This window comes from Sceloporus occidentalis, unplaced genomic scaffold (genome assembly GCF_023333645.1).
Source record: "Sceloporus occidentalis isolate IW3139 unplaced genomic scaffold, rSceOcc1.0.p SCAF_9, whole genome shotgun sequence".
NCBI classification, from domain to species: domain Eukaryota; kingdom Metazoa; phylum Chordata; class Lepidosauria; order Squamata; family Phrynosomatidae; genus Sceloporus; species Sceloporus occidentalis.
The window spans coordinates 7,749,306-7,774,408 of NW_028316989.1; the positions used below are offsets into that span (position 1 = coordinate 7,749,306).

General features: G+C 40.8%; 1 protein-coding gene across 2 annotated transcripts in view; it reads right to left on the reverse strand.

Annotated features, from left to right (window-relative positions):
- The window catches only part of UNC5D (unc-5 netrin receptor D), a 261,428-nt gene that overhangs the window by 66,932 nt on the left and 169,393 nt on the right, over positions 1–25,103 (reverse strand). For both annotated transcript variants that reach the window (XM_089537360.1, XM_089537359.1), the window contains exons 5-6: positions 5,637–5,817; positions 1,383–1,550 (exon numbers count right to left, since the gene is read on the reverse strand). In XM_089537360.1, the coding sequence (XP_089393486.1) occupies positions 1,383–1,550; positions 5,637–5,817 (349 nt within the window). The remainder of the gene's footprint in view (positions 1–1,382; positions 1,551–5,636; positions 5,818–25,103) is intronic.

Below are 25,103 nucleotides of genomic sequence, written 5' to 3' on the forward strand. Positions count from 1 at the left end.
GGCCTAAACCTCTTGCCCAACTCCATTAGATACTGCTTGTGTCCACATTATGCAAATTAACAGAAGCAGTTCAAAAGAAAGAAATGGGAAAAAAGAAGAAATCCCAGATTCAATAAATTCCAATTTAAAGCCTGTAGACATGAACAGACACCCATGGTGTTCAAAGGACTATGAATAATAAAAGCTAAAGAGGACATGCATGCAATCTTAAAATGTACAGACAAGTACAGTCCAGCTTGGCTTGCAGAATGGAGAGGAAAAACCCTCATATATTCAGAAGAACACAGAAGACCATTGGATGGCTGCTCTTCATTGTTGTGTTATAGTCTCTGGACTGAGGATTGTGTTGAAGAGAACTGAAAATGGTAAATTGAAGCTTTTAAGGAAGTTGTCAATGTGTTGATTTGTGAGTGCCAAACAGGAAAGGGGTTCAAACCATCTTGTCTTTATTATGGGCTTCATATGTATGTAGTCGGCCACTGTGTGAAGACAGATGCTAGATTAGATGTAAGTTTGCTCTGATCCAGGAGCTCTCTTTGTAAACTGTTTCTATTGCAAATCTAAAGTGGTGGTATGAACCCAAAACTGAAATGCCCCTCCCAAGTAATCACCCCCTCCCTTTTTATTAGTTTGGGGGAAGGATATGAAAAGATGTGGAGTATTTCACAGGTGGGGTGTTCTGTTTTGAAAGCTCCTTGTGAAGGAAGTGACAGAAGATAGGTTATCTCCCTTTCCCACAGGACTCCAGCCATAGCTATAGCCCACCTGTCCAACTGGCATACCCCTAGCTGGCATTCTTTTACAGATATTCTTTACGTCAGGAGGTTGTAATTTTAAGGGGAGTGGGATGAAGAAAGCCAGCTTCCCTGCATGCCTTTAGATAATGTCAATAAAGGAGCATGGGTGAGGAAGGTTATAACGGTTTTATTTTCAATGCAGATAAGACAGAGAGATGGAGAGAGCTGGCCTGCCACTAGGCTCATGTGAGACTTACACAAAGGCTGCATCTGCACTGCAGAAATCATCCAGTTTGGTACCATTTTAACTGCCATGGTTCAGTGCTATGGACTTCTGGGGACTGTGGTTTTGTAAATCACTTAGCCTTCTCTGTCAGAGAGCTCTGATGCTACTACAAACTACAGTCTATAAACTATAGTCATAAACATTTTGGGTGAGCTCACATCTCCATCATGCCACAAGATATGAGGCTGGACCATGAAGAGACCACCTAGCACCTGGTGCTAGATGTCCATTTGATTGCAAAAGTTCATTGAGAAAACCAGCCAGTATTTTGAGTTGAAGAAAAGAACATCATCTAGTGACTTTTCATAGTGCAAAGAGTTCAGAGTGAGGCAACAATTACATCTCTGTTTCTCTCTCACCAGGACACAAGGAACTGCAGGTAATTTTCTGCACAGACATTCCCTCACAGAAAGCACCTCCGTTGAGAGGAGCAGGGTTTGTACATGTCCTCGACCTCTTCTGCCACCCTTTGCCACAGCGTACATTGCAGTTAGACCATTCTGTCCATGAAGACCACCCTCCGTTCACTGCAACCAGCACATTCGAAAAGGAGAAAGATGGATAACATGTTATCATTTTTAAAGACCAAACCTTCACTTCAAATCATTTTGTTTTCAAGCTCTTTCAAAAGACAGTCTGCATGTTTAAATTTCAAGCTCTGCTGTAAATACCACTTAATAAACAATGTTGAGATGCAATTACATAAAGGACTTGTGTCGACAAATGGACATATTCGTGCAAAGCAGATTTATATGCCAAGATGTGCTAGAGAGGATGCTGAGCTGTTGGGAGAAAAGGGGAGGCAACCACATCCATTCTCTGCAAGCATATTCCACTTAAGGGATAAACACACTCCTTAGAAAACAAAAAAGATGAGAGGTTGTCGAAACATCCTTCTGTCTTAATCAATAAAATGTCATTCGGCGCAGTAATGAGAAGAAGAGGGTCAATAAGGAAGAAAAGAGACAGGAAATTCCCTTGATGGTCAGATTAGGATATCTGAAAAGCTGTTAAAGGACAATGCTGCTCTAAATTTTACCAACAAGCTGTAAAGTCACCACACATACATGAATCTCTGACATTTAAAGCAGAGGTGAGGAATGTCCCTCCTGTGTGACTTCAACTCCCTCCATTTCCAACCATCATGGGTAATAACCAGCAATAGCGGGAGTGTTATTTCACACAAACTAGAGGACGGAACATGCATATATGGGCTGGCATCTTGCTGCTGGCATGTATGTGCCTTGAAGTCACCTATCAACTTATCATAACCTCATGAATTTGATATGGTTTTTCTTAGGCAAGAAATACTTAAATGTAGTTTTGCCAGTCCCTTCCTCTGAACTATAGCCCACAGCACCTGGTATTTGTTTGAGGTCTCTTAACTAACTACAAACCAAGGCTGACCCTGCTTAGCCTCGAAGATCAGAGGGATCTGATGTGTTTGAGATACTTAGGCCAATGTTAGTGGGACACACACACATATAATTTATATATATAGTGTCCAGGGTGACTTTGAGCACTGAGGAAGGGAACAGCAACCTCTGCAATGCCCCCCGCCCCAAATATTTATACAGAGACTGTATGGTAAGTCCAGTGTTACTTAGAGCACCAAGGGATAGTAACCTCTGCAATGCCCCCCCAATATATGGGGGGGGGCATTGCAGAGGTTGCTATTCCCTTCCTCAGAGCTCAAAGTCACTCTGGATTTACCATACAGTCTCTGAACCAATACCACCCTACGTATACAACTATTCCATGCTTCATGGAGAGTGAGCAACAGTGAAGAAGCACTTAGCCATGTCTCCGTGGTGAGATGTGAAATGATCACAGCACCACTGAGACCTCTGGGGGACCTCAACAGATCCCAGTACTGATACAATCATTTTGGTTCTGGCTACAGGGACATAGCCAGTTGTTTCTCCCATCTTGCCAACTCCCCATAAGGCAAGAATAGCTGTGCGGGTAGGGAACTTCAGAGGCTATATAGTAAGGCCAGGGTGCGGCATATTGCTACGCCTAGCACCGGTCTGATTCCAGAACATATAGGATTGTGAAGTCTTTCTCAAATCATCTTTTGCCATCTTTATTACAATGCTTTTGTTTAAATAGATAATCTAGCAATGCTAATAAAATGAAACACACACAAGCTCAGGAACACATGCAAACGCATCGCTGCAAAGCACTAACAGCAACAACAACTCAATATATCAACCAGTACTAACAGCGCAGCTGTGCCCCTACGATGCCCCTCTTCATGTGAATGAGACATGAAGGGGGATACACTGTTATATGCAACTATGGTGTAAAGTCTCATTAAAAAGATTTCCTGCTGAGGCCTGGGAGACCAACTGCCAATCAGAGCTGGCTTGACAGACCAATACACTGAGTGGGATTTAGGCAGTGCCTCACATCTTATATATCTAAGAGCCACTTCTTCAATAAAGCTTTTCTTGAGTCACTGTGATCTCATTTTCACACAATCTGATCTTCCCCTTGGCTATATATTGCTCCAAAATCAATTTCTGCCCCCACTTCCCCCATCTTTGAGCATGTACTGTGGAAACTGTCTGGGTAGAGATGCTGTTATTCGTACATACTGGCGAAAATAAAAAAACAAATAAAGTAATATAAAAAGTTTGGTAGCAATAATAGAAGCATTAAGCATTAAGCATTGGTAGCATAGCCCAGGGTTTGCTTTTGCACAACCCAACACACATTTTATTTCTCTCCGTTATTGACCCTTGGGATGGGTTAGCTATTTCGGATTGCCTGTTTGCACCATGGTTGCCTAGCTACGTTTTAATAACTTGTGGTGAAGCATGTCATTTTGTAATGGCTGTTTGGTGTAATGGGTGTTAAGTTATCAAGGAGGCATGTTAGCACCGTCAATCAACAGGTTTTCAGAGCTAATTAGTGCTCTTGCTGTTAACTGGTTTATTCTATTCACTAATTAAAATGTATATTGTAATATCTTAATCGGAGTGATATTTTTAGAACGGTGAAGGAGGATCTCTCAATTATTCATTTGCCACAGACAAGTCATTTATTTGTCTGGGAAAAGGGGGGAAAAACCTTATTCAAGATATATGCCAAGGAGCCTTTTGCTTCTAGCTAGACCCCAGATCCAACAGACAAAAAACTTGTGTCAAGGCCCCAAAGACAAAGTCGGCAAGTAATTAGTTACAGATAATGATTTATTTGTAATGGCTTCTTTACTTTACTATTATAACCTAAGGGGCAAAAAGTCAAGGAAAATGGTAGTGGTAGAGATAACATCACTGCATTTTTAGTGTAACTGTATCTGTTATATGCAAAGGGGTCTTGCAGCACCTTTGAGATGTGATACGTAGAAGTTGGGAACATGGGCTTTCATAGATTTAAGCCTACTTGCTCTGATGCATTTATTGGAGTGGAAAGACCAGGCACAGACCTATATAGTGAGAATGTCCATAGGAATGCAAAACTTTGTGGGTGCAGAAATAACAAGTTCAGTTTTAAACAATAGTCATTGGAAGACAAGGTAATGTTTCCTAAAGCTGAGGAGAATAGACAACCATTTCAATGAGTTTTTGGATGTAGTATGAGAGCCAATAATAAATAAATAAATAAATAAATAAATAAATAATTCCAAATAAAAGTGTGATGAACTGGCCATAACACTGGGAGGTTAGCTACAATTATACTGTGTGCAGTGTGCCAGAAAAGCATTGACCATTGTTAAGGGCTGTTCAACAGTGGAACAAACTTCCCCGGAGTGTAGTGGAGTCTCCTTCCTTGGAGGTCTTCAAGCAGAGGCTGGATGGCCATCTGTCGGGGATGCTTTGATTGGGATTTCCTGCATGGCAGAATGGGGTTGGACTGGATGGCCATTGTGGTCTCTTCCAACTCTACGATTCTATGATTCTATTTACCTTTAAAACATATCACATGCCCCCTTATATCCCCTTATTTAATGTATGTGAGGGTCATAGCTGAAACCAGAATAGATTTACAGCTACTTTGGGTTTCATCAGAAAGGCTGGTGCAGCCAATAGTTGTTTTTGGATGGAGGGAATAAAATAGGCCTCCAGACTTCCAGTAATCCCTCACACTATCTAAAAAGAGAATAAATCCCTAGAACATAGCTCTTTCCATGACTGTCTTGATAACCGCAACAACTGAATGATATCCTTATTTATGGAATTCCTGATACATACACTGAATCATTGCACTATTACCACACTTGAAATTCATCAATTCAACAGTATAATCAATATATAGAACCTTCAGGTCTAAAGCTTGTATGCTTTCTCTATATTACTGAGGAGCCAAAGCCCTGGCTTCAGAAGACTGCTTATATGCAAGTGATATTTTGTACAATCTACTGGCACCTCATTCTGATCAAAGGTTGTATACTTTTAAATTCTGCAAACAAACACAAAACTGATGTTAGAGATAAGGAAAGGGGTCAGGGGCAGGTTTGCCTGCTTTGCTGTTCAAAGACCATTAAAGGGCCCCCCTCCAATTCAAATCTCTATTAGAAATTCTTACATACTAAATGAAATGAACAAAATCCCTGATTATCAAAACAAATCAACTCATTGCAGGGCACAAAGTTCACATCCACTTACCATAGACCACAATTGTGGCTGACAGGCTTCTTCTCCTGGCAACTATGTTGGTGGCCATACATGTGTAGTTCCCGGAATCGGAAAGTCGGGCTTGGCGGATGATCAGGTTGTGATCTGCTCGGGTGTCAATGTTCTCATCCTCCTCAGCATCAACAAGTTCTTCATTCTTCAGCCATTCCACCTGAGGACAATATAAACAGGACAAGCAGGAAGGGAGGATTAATTCAATGACTTGGAGCACTTACACACTACCTTTCCAGAACTAAGGATACGTAGATTGTTAATCACACAATGTGGTTGGTTGCCAATAGATCTGGGATAAGTCAAGCCAAGTTTTATTGCATTTGACCAATGGTCTTAGCATAATACAATGAAACATTTAAAATACATATAAAATACAAGCATGAATTGGGATCAAGGACATCTTCATGCTGCATAGCTTCAGATCTTCTAAGACTTTAATTTCTTGAGCAAAAACTGTGTAATTATCTGACATACAATGTCTCATTCTATTTCCTCTTAGCTCACTCACCCCAAGTATTGCAACATTTATGTTCTATTTCTTGTTTTACTATGCATAACATCTTCTGATTCATGTTTCTCACAGTCCATGTACCTGTTGTGTGGCGTCACACTCTCCTTTTGTCTCTGCTGTTGTTCTTAACTGCCCTCAAGTCAACCTCAACTCATGGTGATCCTGTGAGTGAGACATCTCCAAGACCTGCTGTTCTCCACTGTTCTTCTCAGGTCCTGTACATTCAGGCCTATGATCTCTCTGATTGAGTCCATCCATCTGGTGGGCAGTCTTCTTCTCTTTCTACTACCTTGTACCTTTCCCAGCATTATTGTCTTTTCTAATGAGTCATGCCTTCTCATGACTTCCAATGAGTCATGCCTCCCCGTGAGTCATGCCTTCTCATAATGTGGTCCAAGTACCACAACCTGAAATTTGTCATCTTAGTTTCCAGGGAGAATTCAGACTTGATCTATTCTAGGACCCATTTGTTTGCCTTTTTGGCCATCCATGGTAGTCTCAGTACTCTTCTCCAGCATCACATCTCAAACAAGTTGATCCTCTTTCTGTCTGCTTTCGTCACAGTCCAGCTTTCACATCCACACATGGCGATTGGGAATACCATGGCTTGGATGATTCTGTTTGCTAATGACAAGCATTTTAACCAATGTCTTTAACTTTTAACAACAACAGCAGTGATGAAACCTTTAAACTATTTCAATTGGGTTTTAATTTGTTTTATTGCATATCAGTTTTTATAATGTACTGTGTTTTATTGAAACTATTTAAAATTATGCCGTAAACTGCCTTAGATCCCAGTTCTGGAAGCCAGGCAGAATACAAATCAACTCAGCAAATAAACTCCCCAGCCCCACCCTCTGCAGCATCCTCTCAACCTGATGCACAAAAGTACCTTGAAACTCCAAAGATGCCACACTTCTTTATAAGGAGTGAGAAGCTGTGGATCTTGTACGCATCCAAATCCCCAGGCACTCTTTGTAAGATATTATTTGCTGTGGAAAGCTGGCAGAAACCAGCTTACACTAAACAGTACCAGGCTAATTGGCACTGCAGAGCAGGCAAATTAAAGGCAGAATCAGCAGTCTCCATCAAAACATTCAAAAATGTAGAATCTGCTCTTAGAGGCAGACCTTCCAGATCTATAGGCATTAGCAAATGGCAGTTAAGTCACAATTTATTTCCCCATCTCCAGCTCAGAGAGATAACTTCAGCCGGGAACCAGTGGAAGAAGGTCTTGTCCTGTCTAGGTAATCAGCTTATGGATCTGTGGGCTACAGGCATTCATTAGCACACTGTTCTGTGCAGATGGTTGGCAATTTGTAGATTTTCTAGTTTATAAACAAATCTGCAGCCTCAAACCATCACAGCCAATTAGAATCCATGCCAAACAGCGGGCTTCTTCTCTCCCCCCCTTTCCCTGCACGATCCATCAAGTTGGTTAGCTGCGAATAGAAGGAGCAAAAAAGTGGGGAGGGATGAGAGAAGAAATCAAGAAACACTGCATTGGGCTGTTATATTTGGGTTATGTCACATATGCTATCTCAAAATAATTGATTACATTGTATTTATGCATAAATGCATTAGATCAACAAGCACATTGGGTGTGGCATGGAGGAATATTACGAACTATGGATTCAGCTTGTAGTAGTCTAGGCAGTAATACTGATCAAAGCATCATAACTCATATTGTCCATGTTTTCCTCCAATATTTTCCCCTCACATACTTCATTTTGCTCTCTATGGAAGACATGAGAGGTGATGGTGGTGGGGATGATGATGATGACAATGATGATGATTTTGGTAATCTCTGCTGGATGCTACTATGAACTATGGATTCTGCATGGAAAAATAGGAAAAACAGACAGGAAAAATGGAGGCTTTGAACAAAATCCAAAGTGCCTGCTTTACATTTTAGAGCTCCAGATGATTTGGGGATAGAGCTTATTCTCCTTCATATCTGTTCCCAGATTCTAACATCATTCTCCAAGTGCTCTTGCAAACTGAGGTGAGTTTTGTGTGGATGGCTAAGAAAGAGAATCTTTAGGGTAGTTGTACCTCATCTGTAAAATGTCCTCCACAGAGAGGCTCATTATGATAGTTTGAACCTTGAGTAGATCACTTTTGATTAGGAAATGTTCTAAATGTTTTTTGATCCTAACAATCTTCTCTCTCTCTCTCTTTGTACACATGTGGTGTGTATATGAGAGCGAGAGTCAGAGAGAGAAAGAGAGAGAGAGACTTTGAGAATATTAAATTAGTACTACATTAGCAAGATCCTACACTAGAGGAAAAAAACATTTTACATAACCTGAAGCTGGGACTTTATTCTCCAACTGCTAAATTAAGCTACCCAATTTGGCTTCTACTGACTTTCTGAATTAGCTCCAGACTTGCTAACACAAAAGCTGTCTTGTTTATCTCAACTTCTGTTTACCATATACTAAGCAAAATATGTTTCACTTAAGGATGGAAAGGCATTTGCCAGCTGCATTTTACACCCTCAAAATAGGTGGTGGTTGGCATGTGGGAGCCTTTTCATCCCATGCAACTGAATTGTTATTAATCCCACTTAAACTGCTATGCCAACATCTTATGGAATCTGCAGTTCCTATGGGATTTGAAGTTGTTTTTGGGGGGTGGGTATATTTGGAATTGACACCCAGTTCTTGTGCCAAGATTCCATTGGATGTTGGTATGTCAGTTAAAATGGCATTATAGCTTGGTAATTATATAGTGTGAAATGGCTGACTATGTAGACTTTATTCCAGCAACAGTGGCAGTTATATTTCTTTTTGCCACATAAACAGATCTAAAAAGATCAAAATCTTGCACCTTTTTCAATGACCTTGGAGGGAACCTAACATATATATTACTTTAGTATGGATTCTGAAACTCTAACAATACCCGCCAATGCAACCGCAACATCCTCCAAGGGCAAAAATGTTGCAGCACTGAAACAGTCATTTCACAAAGACAAAGAACAAAAGACAGGAAAAGAAGAGGCATACCATATAGGTACACACTATTCCTGCTTTACCTTAAGACATTCACGGTCCTCTAGGTGGAAGTGATCTATTGTTTTGCTGAGGCTGAAATTTTGTGAGATTAGGTGAAAGAAAAATGTTTATGTTAATGAGCAGTACTTAAAAAGAATGATGATCTGAGCAACGGGAAAACATTAAGCAGAAGGAACATTAAGACAAAAATGCTACAATTTAGTGGAGCTGGATGATTATTTGTAAGGGAGAGCAGAGTACATGAAAAATCTTTCACTTGGTTATTAGGTATTGCTTCAGATGCTGCTTTAATTCTAGTCAATTCCTAGAAATATTTGGCTTGGTTTGAATCTCATACTGTGTTTCCTCTACAGCTGTTGAGTGCTTCCAAAGCATTAGGACTTTAAAGATGTTTCTTTCAAGAATGAGACACTACTGTTTTCTTCATTTTACTTTATTCTTCCCAGCAGTTTGAGTTTTCCTTGGGGAAAAATAGAACAAAACTCTAGAAGGTCTCTGCAGGGGACACAAATGGGGGAAAAAAAGAATGAGAAGAGGTATGAGAGTGTGCTGAATTTCCATATCTGAATTGAAACAGGTGCTGCACTTTAAAGAAACAAAAACCAGGTAGGAAAGAAAGAAGATTAGAGATTAATTTATATTGAACTCCTTTTGCTTTATCAGAGGTATCTATTGTGCACTTGCTCATAATGGGTTGAATATTTAGTCATCCACGGCACTGGATTGGGATGTGAAAAAAATTTAATGCCTCGATCGTTAAATAAAAAATGTCAGAATAATGGTCTAAAGCACACTCTAAATTTATCACTCCCTCCCTCTCTCGATATTAAGCATGCTCAGAATTGAAATGCTCCTGTCAAGCATTGCCAAAGCACAAAATGAGCTATGGAAGCAATTCAGGGACAGTCTTGGATTAAGTCCACTTCTACATATAGCACGGCAGCAAATAAATTATCATAATCATAAATTTGTACTAATTATGCCCCATTTGGAAAGAGCAGCTTACAACATTATCCAAATGAAATCACTTAAGGTAGAAGCAAGGAAGATGAGCATTCTCCTTTGCTTTAGAGGAACAAGGCTATCCATCGTTGCAGTGATTCTCAAATAACGTTGGTGGAGAAGAACCAATTTTTGCATAGATCTCATATCTGTTACACTTAGAGAAACCTTTGGCTCTCCAAATATTTTGCAATATGCAACAAACCTAAGTTCCACACAGCATGGTCAAATCATGGATACTGCAGCCCAAAATCAAGAGCCAATGTTGTATAGTGGTCAGAGTGTTTGTTTGTTTGTTTGTTTCATTTATAGTCTACCTTTCTCCTGGAAGGGGACCCAAAGTGGGTCACAAAAACAATCAGCTAAAACCTGAACTATGAATTTGTAAACACAATTAGAATCATATTAAAGAAATAGTGTATGCCAAGTATAAAATCATTAAAAGCATACAAAAAGTTAAAATAGAGCACAGTCTTCCCCATAAACTTCTTTACTTCTCCTCTTCCTCTGCAACTCTGAACTGATCAACCAACAGAGTGTTTATCATGACTACTACACTGCTCTTACCCAGACCAGGGCTCTTCTGGTTCTTCAGTCATCTCCAGGCCTTTCACATCCACAGAATCATAGTGTTGGAAGAGACCACTAGGGCCATCCAGTCCAACCCCCTGTCATGCAGGAAATCTAAATCAAAGCATCCCTGACAGATGGCCATCCAGCCTCTGTTTGAAGACCTCTGAAGAAGGAGACTCCACCACACTCCGAGGGAGTTTGTTCCACTGTCCACCTTGCCTTCACACCCACCTTCACGTCAGCCTTCCTAGCTTGCATCCCCATGCTGGCCACCCTTATCATCTCCCTCATTACTGCTCCTGGACCTTCTCCTCCCAGAAGTTCCAAGCCATCACTGAAGCAGAGTCATGCTTGGTGTTGTCAGTGCCTCCATACACCAGTGTCTCCTTCAGTTGGTTGCTGAAGACATCTTCACTTCCACTTCCTCCCAATAAAGCCACAGGCCGACACAGATCCCCTTTGCCTTTATTCTTCTGCACACATGTCCATTTAAACATTCAGGTTCTAGTGATCTTGGGGAGGCAGGTGAACCCCAAAGAATCACATACTACATCTGGACTCACTCTACCCCATGTTATCCCAAAGCTACATTCAAAACAATTGTTCACTAGGGAGCAGTATAAGCAAACAAAGACATTCACAGATAAACAAGAAAAGTGAACACCTGAGAAATTCTGGGCTTACTTAATTTTTTATAGGTCACAATAACACACACACATACACACAGACATACTTAGTATCCAAGATATTAAATTAAGCTATTTTGACCTTTAGAGAAGTCTGACCTTCTTGTTTGGCCAATATCCAGGATGCACATATAGATAAGAGAATTGGATTCCCTCCCTTTGAAAAGAGAATGAGTTAGTTTTCTGATATGGGGAAAATGTTTTGTTAGTTAAAAGACAGAAAAAGGTCAACATCTGCACCAATTTCTAACACTACAAATTGCTGATTTTAAAGATGCATTTCTAAACTTAAGAAATAAAAACAACACTTCAGTGTACACTTATGCAGCAACAATACCTAATTAAAACTGATTACAATATATTCAAGCACAGTGATTATTTCATCTGTACTGCTGTGTGAGTATGACTGTACATCACACTGCGATCCATTTGCAGCATCTGCTACAACAACATCATTTTGAGTGAGGAAACAGATGTCATTTGCCTAAAAGGGAGCCTTTTCTAATCTTGACTTTCCATGTGTTGTTCTTAGAATCATAGAGTTGGAAGAGACTGCAAGGGCCATCCAGTCCAACCCTCTGCCAAGGAGGACTGCACAATCAAAGCATCCCTGACAGGTGGTCATCCAGCCTCTGTTTAAAGACCTCCAAGGAAGGAGACTCCACTACACTCTGAGGGAATGTGCTCCACTGTTGAACAGCTCCTACAGTCAGGAACTTCCCCATAATGTTTAGGTGGAATCTCGGTTGTAGTGCAGGGTATGACTTGGTTTCAAATGGGCAATTACAACCCACTAGACCCAGCATGGGATCAAGCATTAAACTATGATCCTTGAGACTAGGGTTTGAATCCCAGCTTGACCATTTAAAACCGCTGGGTGACCTTGGGCAAGTCACACTCTGAGCCTCAAATGACAGCAATGACACCCCACCCCAAAGAAAAGTGCCAAGAAAACCATCCGATTGGTTCACCTTAGATATGCCAGAAGTTGAAAATGACTTGAAGGCACGCAACAGCAAAGTTTCACAAGACCATTTGTTTTTAAAGATACCTGTTCCTAGTGTAGGCGTAAATTACCAACTTATTTGTTGATATTCAGTAACACAGCTGCTTGAATCTTTAGAGGTTCCTTGAGTGTATGAGCATAGGGACAGTTATGATGAATGGATATATTTCAGACACTTCTGGTATAGCACTTGTGTAAACCTCAGCCCAACTGAATTATGGTACTTGCTAACCATTCTTGGCAGAGTGGGGGACAAGGAATTGGTGCCAGATACTTTGGTTCTTAGTTCTCACCCTGGCAGCTCTAAACAGTCAACTCAAAAGAGAGTTTCAACTGAATATGTGAGCCACATACATAGAAAGCTACTGCTTTTGAAACTAGGATAGATACTTCATCCATGATTGGTGTTTTTACACATCACTGCTTGATGAGAGGAGTATGAATGAGTCAACTTACTCTCTTTTTAAGTCATTGAAAATGGCTGCTCATCTTTATGCTGCAACAATAGCCTCCTGACTCACTCAGTCCTTAGGATCTCCACTTTCTGCTGAGATATTCAAAAAACCCTTATCTTCTTTTTTTATTCTCTTTTGGCTTTTATGAAAAACACATCAAATTAAAAGTACAAAAAAGACCATTACTGTAACTCTTACAGTGCCTACAACTTTGTATTCATTGCAGAGATCAGCCTTATAAACATCTCTTATAAACAGGACCAAAACAACCCTACAGGTTGCTCAGCAGGAGAGAGATGCTTTAATGGGCTTCCTTTTTGAAAATATCTGCATGTGGGGAAGCTAAATACCAGCACTGCTTTGCAACATAAAACACAGTAATATCAAAGGGAGGCAGGCAGGGGAGATCATCAAGGAAACACAGCCACAAAGATTTTATGATGTTCGACTGGTGATCTTCCTAGCTGACTATAGTGTTTTTATGAATCCATTATTTGTGTGTTTCTTGCAGCAAACCTCACTCCTCAGACCAACACAGTATACTGTTAAAAGCACACTCACACTACAGTATGCATCTTTACACATTCTGCAGACCTGCTATGATTTTCCGAGACTTACACACACGTTGCAGGGTTTTGCATGCCTTTGTAGTACTTCGGCTGAAAGACTGTGAAAGAGATTGGCTTTTGAAAGAGCATAAATTTACACAATCTGCAGTCGTTGTAAGGACATTTTCCTCTCTTTCTGAAATTCTTCCCTCATTATTTGTTCATTAAAAGGTTGTCCCCATGAGTTTTCGACAATCCAGCAGCAGCTCTTCTGGCATAGGGATTTGGAGATGGATGCACTACAACCAGGATCCCAGCTAAGGAATTAACAAGAGCTGTGAGTAGGGATAGATCATAGTTGTTGTTGTTGCCAGCTGTCTTTGAGTCCACTTCGACTTATGTCGAGCCCATGAATGAAGCTCCTCTGTCCTCAACTGCTCTGCTGGGTCCCTGCAGGATCAAGGCCATAGTTTCCTTGACTATCCATCTGGTGTTCTCTCTACCTCTTTCTACTGCCCTCTACCTTTCCTAGCATTATTGCCTTTTCTGTGAGGAACAATTACTAAAGAGGGTCAAGAAAGAAAATGCAAAGGCAAGCTTGCTGTTGAACATAAAGGAAACAATAACAAGAAAATAATAAAGACCATGGAGGATTTACATAAATCCAGTCTAGATAATGAGGAAATCAAAATAGTTAAGAGTTCCCATAGCTTGGATCAAACACTGATCAGAGTAGAGAGTGCAGTCAAGAAATAAGAAGAAAACTGTAACTGGAAAGGGCAATAATGAAATAAATAGGTAAGATCCTAAAGGGTAAAGAAATACAACTGGGCACTAAATTCAGAATTGTCCAAGCCATTATATTGTTAATCCTAGTGTAACTGAAGGGGGGAAAACAGAGGAACAGAAAAGGAATGGAGGTGAAAGAAAAGGGAAATTATATGCATTTATTTCACTTTAACATGATTTAAGCCTAGTTGTAGATCTGGGTTACACTAGGTGCCCATGTACTTCCATATATTGTTGGATTACAACTCCCATCAGACCCCTGGATAAGGGGAATATGCACTGTAGTCCAATAACATCTGCCATGTGGGATTACCAAATCAGCAGCTTTCTATTACCTGAAGTTTTCAGGTTAAACATAAGAAGGCAGGGTAGGCTGTTGTATAACAATTGGCAAACTCTGCATGTGTGTTTGTGTGTACGCACACACATGGACATGTGAACATAGGTACATTCCCATGGGACCATGATACAGACAATGTGAGTGCTTTGCAGTGAACAAATATTATGTGCCATTATTTATAACATACTGATGGTGTCATTGGATGACCGATGAAAGTTTCCAAACAGTTAAGCACAGGTGAGAAGCAAAATTAAAAGGTGACCACCTTAGGATGAGAATCCTCAATGACTTGTACATAGGGATAAAGAAGACTATTATAGCAGTGAGTGCATAGAAACAGAAGACAACACAAAAGGTAGAACAAGAAGATTGTTCGACACAATCCAAGAAATTAAAGGGAAATTCAAACAAATATTTGGGACATTATACAGCTAGCAACGGAATCTATTATATGATCAGGATAAAAATAAATAAATGATGAATGCAGTATATTGAGGAACTACATAAATTATATGAAAGAATGCCTTTAAGGAAGAAACCTTTGGCAATGATCCAGTTTTAGAAAGTGATGTAGAAGTAACTCTCAAAAAACATGGGGGGAATAAATCATCAGGAACAGATGGCATTCCAGTAGAGCTGTTTCAAGCTATAGGGATGGAATCTATCCAAATTGGAACAAAAATCTGCCAACAAATACACAAAATCAAACAGTGATCCACATATAAGAAATGCTCAATAAATATTCCAGTTCCCAAGAAAGGGAACACCTGTGATTGCTGCATTGTCCTCCCATGCAAGGAAAGTGATGCTCAAGGTCTTAAATAAAGGTGCTTTTTTATCATATATATGGAACATGAAATTTTAGGCATCAAAGCTGGGTTCAGAAAAGGAAAAGCCACCAGGGATGATATTGTAAACATATATTGGATAACAATGTGCACTAATGAACTACATAAGAATTCCAACCTACACAATGACTTAAAAAAGTGAGTTGTGATGTTTTAAGGCAAATTTATGACATTGTAATTTGCTAACAAGATGCCAAGGGATGTTTATTGGTTGATCTTGGATGAGTCCCCCCATCTCTCTATTTCAATTCGTCTCACAATATCATTGGGAGGATAAAAGAGGGATGGGTCAATGTGGTGAAGACTACCCTGAGTTCTTTCAGGAAGATCTGGATAAAAATGCAACAAATAAATATATACACTTCTTGCAAGGCACACTCCTCTGTTAAATAGGAAATGAAAATAGAACCTAAGCAGACAAAGCATGGCTCATACAGGGTCTTTGCATCTCCTTGGGAGATTATTCACAGAACTAGCCTTTTCCCTTTGCTCTAAAGGAGCTATCAAAGATATTTTGGAGACTGTGTTCAGCACTTTGAATAGATCTTTTAAAATTCAGACTGAAACGGAGAGGATTCACTATCTCATTGACATGGAAGCCACCAGCTGCCACTGATGGGAGCTCGCTCTTTGCATTGTACTAGAAAACGGTAACTATCAAAGCGATGGAAACGTAACTGCTTTTCTTTGATTGCTCTTCTAAATGTAACTATCAGGGTTCATCCCACTTCCCCTCCAATGCTTCAAAGAGCAGGTTAAACAGAAATGGTTTAGGTACGGCTTTGGAACACACATCCACAAATCTTGTTAGTGTTTTATGCACTTCAACCAAATATATTCTCTTGACTAACTTCACTGGATTCTTTGATGTCTCTTTTAACATGAAACTCTAAGCCAGGGTTGGGAATCACATATATTTCTTGCAGAGAATAATCACAGACATAATTTCAGAAAACTTATTTAACTATATCCTTTCATGTTATCATCATTAAAATGACTCACTGAAGAGAATGAGTGAATATGATGATCAGTTTACTACATCATTAGATTTAAGACAGTCACTTGTACAGCTGCGTGCTAGCTCACATTTGAAAAATGGACACATTTCTATATATTTGACTTGGTGTGACTTGTTTGCATTCACTCAATATTAGATTTGAACATGGCAAATGCCCATTCATCCCTGAAGATGATCAAATGGGTAAATCATCAATTCAGTAAACAGGAGAGGGGGAGTTATATATGTATACACAGATACAGTGTGTGTGTGTGTGTGTGTGTGTGTGTGTGTGTGTTTGGCAGGTCTAGGGATGATTGTTAACATAAATGTGCATAGTGGTATACGTACACAATTTTCCTTTTTGTGTGCATAAGTTCTTTTGGGGAGTGTTGCAGAGGTAGGTATTCCTTCTCTTCCTTTGGAGAGTCCAAAGGTCCCACTTGGACATTCTGTACAGGCCCTGGCTTCCTCACTTCCCCACCATTCTGTGTCTCATGGGAAGTGAGTAGAATTGGAGAGCCTTCTAGGTATCTCCTTATAGATGGCTGTAAGGTGATTACTGTCCTGCTTACCTCTACTGAGAGCAGCACAGCAGAGGAATATATAAGGAATAGTCTAGAGTCCAGTCTGAAGGTCACACAAAACCAGTCAGTCACAGCAAAAAGCAGAGACAAGAGCATAGTCACAAGGCAAGTCCAGGGATCAGATAACCAGAGTTATGAATCCAAGAGCAAGGAACACAGGAACAACAAGGCTGCAAGACTGATTGTTGGTTGGAAAGAATCTCTGCAGCTGGAGGTCTTTTAAAAGGCACCTGTTTCTCTCAGCTGAAACATTATTATTATTATTATTATTATTATTATTATTATTATTTCTCCTCTTGGCTTCTAGCCTGGAAGAACGCCTCAAAGACTCCTTGACTTGTCTTCACTCCACAGGTCCTAGTACCTTCAGCCCAGAGTCCATAGAGTCTGTTTCTTGCTCAGCAGCTTCCTGACCCTGACCTGGCACTGCTGATCCAGGCAGCCCTAGATCTGCCCCTGTCTCAGCCTCCTCCATATCTTCAGAGTCTGAGTCCTCTGACTGTCCCTCTAAGTCAGGTCCAGGGCAATCCATAACAATTACAGTAGCACTGTGATCTCTGGAGCACCCCAGGAATATAGCCAGATGTTTCTCCAATCCTGCCTAGTCCTCCTGAGGCAGAGAATGACCCTGGGCTGGGTCTTCACAGGCTGCATAGTAAGTTGGGGGTGGTATTTGGCTCAACCTAATTTAGGCGCACATGGAGAACTACTACATTATGCTGAACCACACACAATTGCAGACCATGTTTGCGTATATTTGAATAGTGACATGAAAACAATGTGTGACTCTCAGAGTGACTGTTATAATACCAGGTACAAATCAACAATATTTTGTAAACACTGCAATATCAAGATATTTCAGTATCATGGTGTTTTCACAAATGTAATGCAAAAAAAGATCTTAATGATATAAGCATTAAGATGTTTTTCTTCCCTCATACACTTGCACTTAAACACACACACACACACACACACACACACACACACAGACACACACTCTATAGCAGCAACTAAGAAGCAGAGTTATTGGCTAACAAATGTGTTCCATTTAAGCAGTGCAACAAGACGCATACTAAATGCACCTAAACACCAGGTTTTTTGAGAAACTGAGTATCCAAGCATTTTCCCTCTCCCAACAGCCCCTCCATAATTTAAATAGGCATGGATTTATGTCAGAACAAATAAACCAAGTTCTTTAATAGTAAAACTGTTGCAGTTTGAGCTTGTGTTTTATGGTATTTTCCCCAGACTGTTAAAAAGTCAGGGCTAGGCATATTGCGTCTACCGAACACAAGCAGAACCCTTCCCCCTTCTTTTATTTTAGATTCTAACAGACGGCATGCAGTAAAAAGGAATGCAACTGGACCATTGGATGACAAATGTGTTGACCATAGAAACAAGCTGAAGCAGCTTGGTGGGAGGGGAACCTGTTATAGTGTCTCCAAACTAAAGGTGTTTGCCAATTTGCCCTTGCTTTGCTTTCCCACACCAGATGTAGAGACATATAATGGGTGAGATGGTAGGCTAGATCGATCTGTCTTTTAAAGATGTGCACATTTTCAAGATACACTGAGCAATAAAGACAGGGGGGAAAACACAAAATGGACAATTAAAAGGTGGCACAAGCGCTCTTACATAAGCCATCTGAAGCTAAAAGTGATGGCTAAAATCCTGTTGGGCCATTATATCGTTCGAAGTGGACTTGCGTCTGTGAGAATCAGAATTATGATAAACCTGAAATCGTCAAAGAGTTTCCATACCTTGGCACAAACAAGGATCAGAATGGAGACTGCAGTCAAGAAACCAGAAGACTAGGGTTGAGAAGGGCAGCTTTGAAAGAACTGGGGAAATTAATGAAATAGAAAGGCATAATTCTGAACACGAAAGTGAGGATCATCCAAGCCATTGTATTCCCCATTACTATATGAGAGAGCTGGATTGGGGGGGGGGGGGGGGCAGAGCCAATAGGAATAAAATCAACCCATTAACATGTGGTGCTGGAGAAGGGTACTGAGAATACCGTGAACAGGGAAGAAGACAAACAGCTGGGTTCTAGAACACATCAAGCCTGAGCTCTCTCTGGAAACCTAGGTGCAGTACAGAGCGCCAAAAAGAAGTGCCTCCCCGGCACCTCTCTTTGCTCTGCAGGAGTGCCGCAGCAACCAAATTGCACAGCGCTGATGCAGAGCAAAAAAAGGAGCGCCCAGAAGCAGCTCCTTTTTGCGGTGCTGCTGCAACGCCGCAAAGTGCCAGAGCTGGCACGGTGACATTGCAGCTGCGCTCCCCATCTGGAAGCAGCACAGCTGCGACATCACCATTACGCACCCTGTCTGGTGGGTGCGCCGCAGCTGCGGTGCCCTCATCACATATGAGGGTTGCCTGCCGTGTGGGTGCTCCACCCACCAGGCAACCCTCGCACATGGCGAGGGCGCTGCAAAGGCCCATCTGTTCTGGGCCCAAGATGACTAAATTGAAGCTGTTGTACTTTTGACCACAAATTGAAGAATAATGAATCATTAGTAAAGATAATGATTCTAAGAAAGGTGGAGGGTGGCAGAATGAGAGGAAGACCACATTCTGGATTATTAGACACAATCAGGGAGGACACAGACCTGATCCTGCAGGCCCTGAGCAGAAAGGTTAAGGACAGGGGTCTTGGAGATGTCTTCATGAGCTGATGTTGACTGGAGGGCAGCTAAGAGCAGCAAAGTTGAACAGCATCCATATCCAATAAAAGGCTGTTGTTACATAATCATGTAACTGAGTCAGCAAAGTGACCGATGTCCTGTTACGCATCTTTGCAATCCTGTAATTGGTTTTTTCTAGAGCCTCTGCTAGATTGCTAGCTATAGTATTACTTATGTAACATAACAGGTCATATAAGATTCCATCCACAGTTTGTTCACTCATGCTGAGAATATGATAAATATGACAATATTGCTGTCTCACTTATTCCAGTTTTTAAAATCGCTAGTCTTTTAAAATAAAGAAATCTGTGAATTTGGTAAGTTCTCATCTAAAAGTGAATTAAACAAAATACGTAATGTCTCATTTCACTAACCAAATGCAATAGATATTTACAGCATAGATTGCATATATTTGCATTCATCCATGCTCCAATTGCTGGAAGAATAGACTTCCAGCTGCCAATGCAGGGGATGCTTGGCAAAATTGTTTAGGAGATGAGTTACAATGATTGCAATAGTGGATGGATAAGGAAATGGCATAAATCATGGCTCCAATGGCCTTAAACATTATTAGCAGAATCATTATCTGAGATCTCCTGTCCTGGAAACCAAGGTTACTGGGTACTAGCTATCATGTATGGACATCCAGAAATCACATTATGACCTGCAAGCTAAGCATCACTTTTCTGAGCACAAGAAGGAATGGCAAGGACTTTTCCTCCCTGTCCTTTTTATAGTCATTCTAACTGCCCTCAGCTATTAACATTCTTGACCCTTTGCTTCTTTTTTGCAAAAATTTGCAAAGACACAGAAATAATTAATTATGCTAACACAGTTTGAATAATTTGAGCACATAATTTGCATTTCAGCCCTTTGACTCCAATTTGTTGTTGTTAAAATTATAGAATCATAGGCCTGAAAGAGGCCATCCAGTCCAAACCCCTGCCAGGCAGGAATACACAGTCAAAGCCCTCCCAACAGATGGTTATCCAGCCTGTTTAAAAGCCTCCAAAGGAGACTCCATCACTCTCCAAGGGAGTTTGTTCCACTGTCGAACAGTTCTTACTGTCAGGAAGTTCTTCCTAATGTTTAGGTGGAATCTCTTTTCCTGTAGTTTGAACTCATTGCTCAATGTCCTAGGGGCAATACAGACTGGCACTTTATGCCGGCCTATGAGCAGAGCCATGGCGAAACATCCGTACGCTGGATGCTGTGGCTCCACTCCCTTCACGCCATGATCCCACATGCCCTTCTAGACCTTCTTAGTTGCAACACAAGGTATCCAACATAAGATATCATAAATGAATTATGAAATGAGCGGTGGGAGAAAGAAGAGAAGAAAGTGACCTTTATAAAATCACTGTTGTTTTGTGCCTTGAAGTCATTTCAGACTTAAGGGGACCCTAATGCAACCCTATCATTGGGCTTTCTTGGCAGAATTTGTTCAGAGTGGGCTTGCCATTGCCTTCATCTGAGACTGAAAGGTCATCGACTGGGTGTCCATAGTTGAGCAGAGATTTGAATTCTTGTCTCCAGAGTCATAATCCAACACTCAAACCACTACAACATACTGGTTCTCTCTCCTTGTAGTCCCTCTCAAAATAGTTATATGACATCAAATCCTGTCACCATTTTAATAATAATAATAATAATAATAATTTTATTTATATACCGCCCTTCATCAGGGCGGTGAACAGCATATAAAATCAATACAATAAAATACAAAGCATATACAGAATAAACGGACAATATACACATATTAAAAGCAAATTAAAAACCCATCAGCCATCCATCATGTTAACAGAAGAGGAAGGCAGGCCAACTGGAGCTTCACTCGGGGAATGCAGCTTGAAATAAGAAGGTTTTTAGATCCCTTCTAAATTGAGCCAGGGAGGTGGCCGAGCGGAGCTCTGTGGGCAGCGTGTTCCAAAGGGCCGGGGCAGCGATGGAATACGTCCTCCTCCTTGTGGAGGTAAGTCTGGCCCCTGGGACCCTAAGTAGTTGCTGCCCAGAAGTTCTGAGGGTGCGGGGCGGATTGTATGGGGAGAGGCGGTCCTTCAGGTATCCCGGGCCCAAGCCATGTAGGGCTTTATAGGTAATTACCAACACCTTATACTGTGCCCGGAAGCGGATAGGCAGCCAATGCAGGTCTTTTAGCACAGGTGTAATATGGCTGGCCCTGGAAGTACCAGTGATCAGCCTGGCTGCCATATTTTGTACCAACTGTAGCTTCCGGGTATGGTATAAGGGTTGCCCCATGTAGAGCGCATTGCAGAAATCCAATCTAGAGGTTACCAGAGCGTGTACCACCGTTTCAAGGTCCCTCTGGGCCAGGTATGGGCGCAGCTGGTGAATAAGCCGAAGCTGATAACAGGTGTTCTTGACCGTCGCATTCACCTGAGCTGTAAGGTGAAGCGACGAGTCAAGAAACATCCCCAGACTGCGCACGGAGTCCTTCACAGGAAGCGTGATCCCGTTCAGGACAGGTGGAACCACCGCCATTCCTGGACCAGGGGAACCTATCACGAGCACCTCCGTTTTCTCTGGATTTAGACTGAGTCGGTTTTCCCTCATCCAGCCATTTTGAAAGGATCTACAGCAATGTGCTTGTTGTGGTGCAGTGCAGACATCATGGGAAACTGGGCCCTGTTCCCACATGGAGTTGTCCACTGCTGCTTTATCTGAAATGTGTTTCTTACACAGGAACACTGTTTGCTCTGGACATAGCCTAATTACATCCCAAGGGAGCTTGTTGTTTCCTGCATGTCTGAAGAATCAAACTTCAGTGAATCCTTCCCACTATATCTCACACATCAGCAGAAACTGCTGTTTGTTATTGAGAAAGTAGTCACTGCTAGTTCATTTATGAGACATATGACAGATGATGGCATTTCCAGAGAATGCCAAGAACCTCATAGATAAGTCTAGGGCTATGGGCAGTTATATCCTAAAGAAGTTGCTGCGCTCAACTTGAGCATCATCCCTCTCCATCACTGCTATGCTGCTTCGGTTAGATTACCCCAAAGAGAATAGCAAGCCCTCTGCCTGCTCTAACCACTAGCCTTCTTTCTTTATCTCTTAGTGTTTGCAACATTGATACTAATGAGGGGGTTCACCACTAGCCAGTTTTATTTCTCCCTCTTTTCCGGTAGCTGCAATTATTGGCATCTTCTTATTCTTACCAAGCCTTGCTATGCTTTACAAATGCTGAGCTATTCTCTCTGGCCAAGGCAACACATAAAATATCCATCAAAAGGTGGTGGTAGTGGGGAGCATTACACTGTGTGTTATCCCCCTCTCAATGGATTAGAACTTTAAAAACAAATAAGTCTGTGTTCTCATTCAGATCATGTAAGTCAATACACAAAGGAATGGTAAAGGTCACAAATAGAAATGTTGAAGCAAAACAACATTTCTGCTTAATGGCATTGATCAAAAGATATCCAGAAAAAGAAGGGGAGAAAGAAGATAGCTTGGGGATGTTTCTGGATTCTGGCTGACTGGATTGTGCGACTGCAACAACTCACTTCAGCTACCCACTTTTTCCACAAGTTTGGCATCAGTAATTTGATTCAGTGATCTTGCTCCCAAGTAGTTGTGATCACTAAAAGACTGTGGGTGCCTTATCCTTAAAAAGGATATTATGTAGACACAACACTTCATGGAGCCAGCATGATATAGTAATTGCTTTTCTAGATTTAATAAAGGGAGACCTTTCTGCTCAGCCAAGGGGCACATCTAGAGATTGGAAGTAATTAGGTACAAGTAACACAATTACCTGTAACTAATTATTTGTTGCAGAGACACAGAGGAAATAAGGAAAACATATTTCAAAAAGAACATAGACAGTGAGCACAACTCCTTTATTGATGTATTAAACAACAATTTCTAGTTACTTTCAGAAGCAACTTTTGAAGGAGATATGATACAATAGATACTTTAGTAGAAATGTTCTATATCATTATCTATTCTTTCTTAAAAGGATAACAGAAGCTATCTGAAAGTACTGGGCAGTTTCTGCAAGTAAGGTAAAAAAAAACCTACTTGGTTTTATCATCATAACAAACAATAGCAACCCAACAGCTACCTTTAAATACTGTTGTTGTTGTTGATGTTTGTTAACTGCTCTCAAGTCCAACATGACTCATGGTGACCCTGTGGGTAAGACATCTCCTAGTCTCCCTATCCTCAACCTTTTTGCTCAGGTTCTGCAGGTTGAGGCCCAAGGCTTTCCTGAATGAGTATCCATCTGGCTGTAATCTTCCTCTCTTTCTACTACCTTCCACCTTTCCTAGTATTATTGTCTTCTCCAATGAGTCACGTCTTCTCATGATGTGGCCAAAATATGACAGCCTCAATTTGGTCATCTCGGCTTCTGGGGAAAGTTCAGGCCTGATGTGTTCTAGTACTCATTTGGTTGACTTTCTGGCTGTCCATAGTATTGTCAGCACTCTTCCCCAGCACCACAACTCTACTGTCCAGTTCTCACATTCATTTATGGAGATCGGAAATACAGTGGAATGGATTATTCTCACTTTAGTGCCCTGTTGTGTATCTTTAGTCTTTAGGATCTTGTCTAGTTCTTTCATGCTGTCCTTCCCATTCCTGGTAGTCTTTTATTGATTGATTGATTGCACTCTTTGTTCTGATCAATGCTTGATCCAAGCTATGATAAATCCTTAGCTATTTCTGTATGTGTTTCTATATGCATACTGTAATGTATTGTAATGTACACTGTAATGTGTAACAGAACAGATTACTCTTTTAAAGTAATTTTCCAAGCTGGAGGGCTTACTATGTAACCCTTAATAATAATATTGAATTATCTAAACTTTTCTTTCAAGAAACACACTGAAGTCCAAAGTTTGATTATCACAGTCATGATCAAATTATATTACACAGAGCCAAGAAAATGACTTTAAATTTCCTTTGGAAGGCGCTGAATAAAAATATCTCGCAATCTGTTTTTCAACTCTAACTTGGCAATTTCTGGTTTGACAGATGAACAACAAAGTTGAGAAAAACCAAAGGACTGAATTAATAATGTTATTCTTTACAACCAGTGCTCTCAGCTTGTTTAAGTGTTTAAGAGATAGTTGTGCTTATTAAGTAGTCGATTTGAAAACCAAGTTTCAGTAGCCTATCATTGCATATACCTTGAATGATAAGCCAGAAGGTAAAAAAAGATAAATGAATCAATTTTATATTTGATCAGAATACTCATGACTGGCTGAAGACCTTTTGCTGCCCAAGATGAAAGGCAATAGCTCCCATTCCACATACAAAACCCAAGCATAGTGGGAGCTGGGAGCTGTTTCAGTGCTAGATATGGAATAACAGTGTTCATTTCACCATAGGGCAGCTGGCTTGTTAGCTGATTTGAAAGGCTTGGAACAC